The 1,682-nt window shown below is 40.8% G+C and overlaps 1 protein-coding gene across 1 annotated transcript; it reads left to right on the top strand.

Annotated features, from left to right (window-relative positions):
• Positions 1 to 423: 423 nt before the first annotated feature.
• On the top strand, positions 424 to 1,446 carry LOC143669790 (dynein axonemal heavy chain 10-like). The gene is made up of 3 exons (XM_077144388.1): positions 424 to 657; positions 782 to 993; positions 1,096 to 1,446. Exons 1-3 carry the CDS (start codon positions 456 to 458, stop codon positions 1,354 to 1,356), a joined length of 675 nt encoding a protein of 224 aa, XP_077000503.1. The 5' UTR covers positions 424 to 455; the 3' UTR covers positions 1,357 to 1,446.
• The last annotated feature ends 236 nt before the right edge of the window (positions 1,447 to 1,682 follow it).

The following is a 1,682-nucleotide window of genomic DNA, read 5'->3' on the forward strand; positions in this document are numbered from 1 at the left end:
TCATGCTTCTTCTAAAGATCTAAGCAAGTGTCCTTGCTGAAGCCTGCTTGATGCCCCCAACTGCAGTTATTCCCGCCTTTCTTTTTCTAGCCTACCATTTATTTGTGAATATACAGCTGGGACTAGAAATTAAAGGTATGTTTGGGGTCCTTCCACTTAGCAGTTCTGACATGGGTTCCAGCTGTTTAACTTTGCAAGTTTCAATTTAAACTTTAAATTTTATAAGTAGTGAATATTGTGACGTGGCAATCCAATTCAGCTTGATTTCATCAAAACAAAAGGTGTTCTAGTGGTCTGTTACTGACCAGATTGAAATTTTCATGAAGCTTTATAATCTCTACTGTAAGAATCTCATTTAGCTATTAGATGTTGAGAAAAAGTCCCCATAAATATATTTTTTTTTGGGGGGGGGGAGGTGTAGAATTTTTATTTACTAACATGTTACCCATGAGGCTATGGAACTTAGCTTTTCGGGTCTGGGGATTTTGAGGCTGTGGGCTCTCTTTTTGGTCTCTGTGATTATAGAAGCCATTGAGGCCCTTCCACTTGCCAACACCCCTGAAGTATTTGGTCTTCATTCCAATGCTGAGATTGGATATTACACTCAGGCAGCTCGAGCCCTTTGGGGTCACCTTCTGGAGCTGCAGCCTCAGACAGGTAATGCCTACTCCCACACATTTTACTAACTTGATTAGGGTTTAATGTTATTGGCACAATGTGCTACTGTCCTGGTCCTCTGCTCTCAGATACTTTGCTTTCTCTAAAATGATCCCGGTTTTAGGGGAATCCAGCACTGGCATCAGCCGGGATGATTACATCGGTAATGTAGCCAAGGACATAGAAAACAAGATGCCCAAAGTCTTTGACTTGGACCAGGTCAGGAAGAACCTTGGAATGGGAGTCTCCCCTACTTCGGTGGTGCTCTTACAGGAGCTGGAACGCTTCAACAAGCTTGTGATACGGATGTCCAAGTCTCTGGTTGAACTTCAAAGGGTGAGGCGAGTTTTTAACCTGCAGATTACTGACTAGCTGTAGGACTTTTTTTTTTTTTTATCAAGCAAAAATCTGCTTGATTTTTCTTGATTCTGTAAACAGGCCTTGGCTGGTGAAGTTGGCATGAGCAGTGAGTTAGATGATGTAGCCAAGTCTCTTTTTCTCGGGCACATCCCTAATATCTGGAGAAAGCTTGCCCCTGACACCTTAAAGACTCTTGGAAACTGGATGATCTACTTCCTGCGGCGGTTCAGCCAGTATACATCATGGGTAGGTGATAGGCAGCAGTCTCTTTGTAGGTTCAAGGGTCAGTCTGTACTCCCTCACACCATCTCTCAAACACCTGCCTCTGTTCCCCAATAGTAACCTCTATTAACAGTTCATTGGATATTCTAGAAATAGTCTCTAATTCTATTAGCATATCTGTATCTTTTTTTCTTTTTTAAAAGATTTGGAAGCCTACTTTTCATATCTTGATTTATTCATTAAGGAGTATATCTAGGCAATTATTCTATCTTAGTACTTACAGGTCTACCTCATTCTTTTTAGAGTCTTCCATTTTACAGATATTCCATATCCTTCCCCTACCTATGGACATTTGGGTGTTTACTAATGGTTTTGTTGTGGTTATTGTTTTTACTAGTACAAACAACATTCTTGTGCATATTTTTTCTCCCCCCCCATAAATA

Source organism: Tamandua tetradactyla, chromosome 26 (assembly GCF_023851605.1).
Source record: "Tamandua tetradactyla isolate mTamTet1 chromosome 26, mTamTet1.pri, whole genome shotgun sequence".
NCBI classification, from domain to species: Eukaryota; Metazoa; Chordata; class Mammalia; order Pilosa; family Myrmecophagidae; genus Tamandua; species Tamandua tetradactyla.

What these genes read in the sequence shown, in the direction of transcription:
- LOC143669790 (XM_077144388.1), top strand. Translation starts at nt 456, where the DNA reads ATGGAACTTAGCTTTTCGGGTCTGGGGATTTTGAGGCTGTGGGCTCTC. An exon ending in GGAGCTGCAGCCTCAGACAG is followed by an intron (nt 658 to 781) that starts GTAATGCCTACT and finishes TCCCGGTTTTAG; the next exon opens with GGGAATCCAGCACTGGCATC. An exon ending in CTCTGGTTGAACTTCAAAGG is followed by an intron (nt 994 to 1,095) that starts GTGAGGCGAGTT and finishes TTCTGTAAACAG; the next exon opens with GCCTTGGCTGGTGAAGTTGG.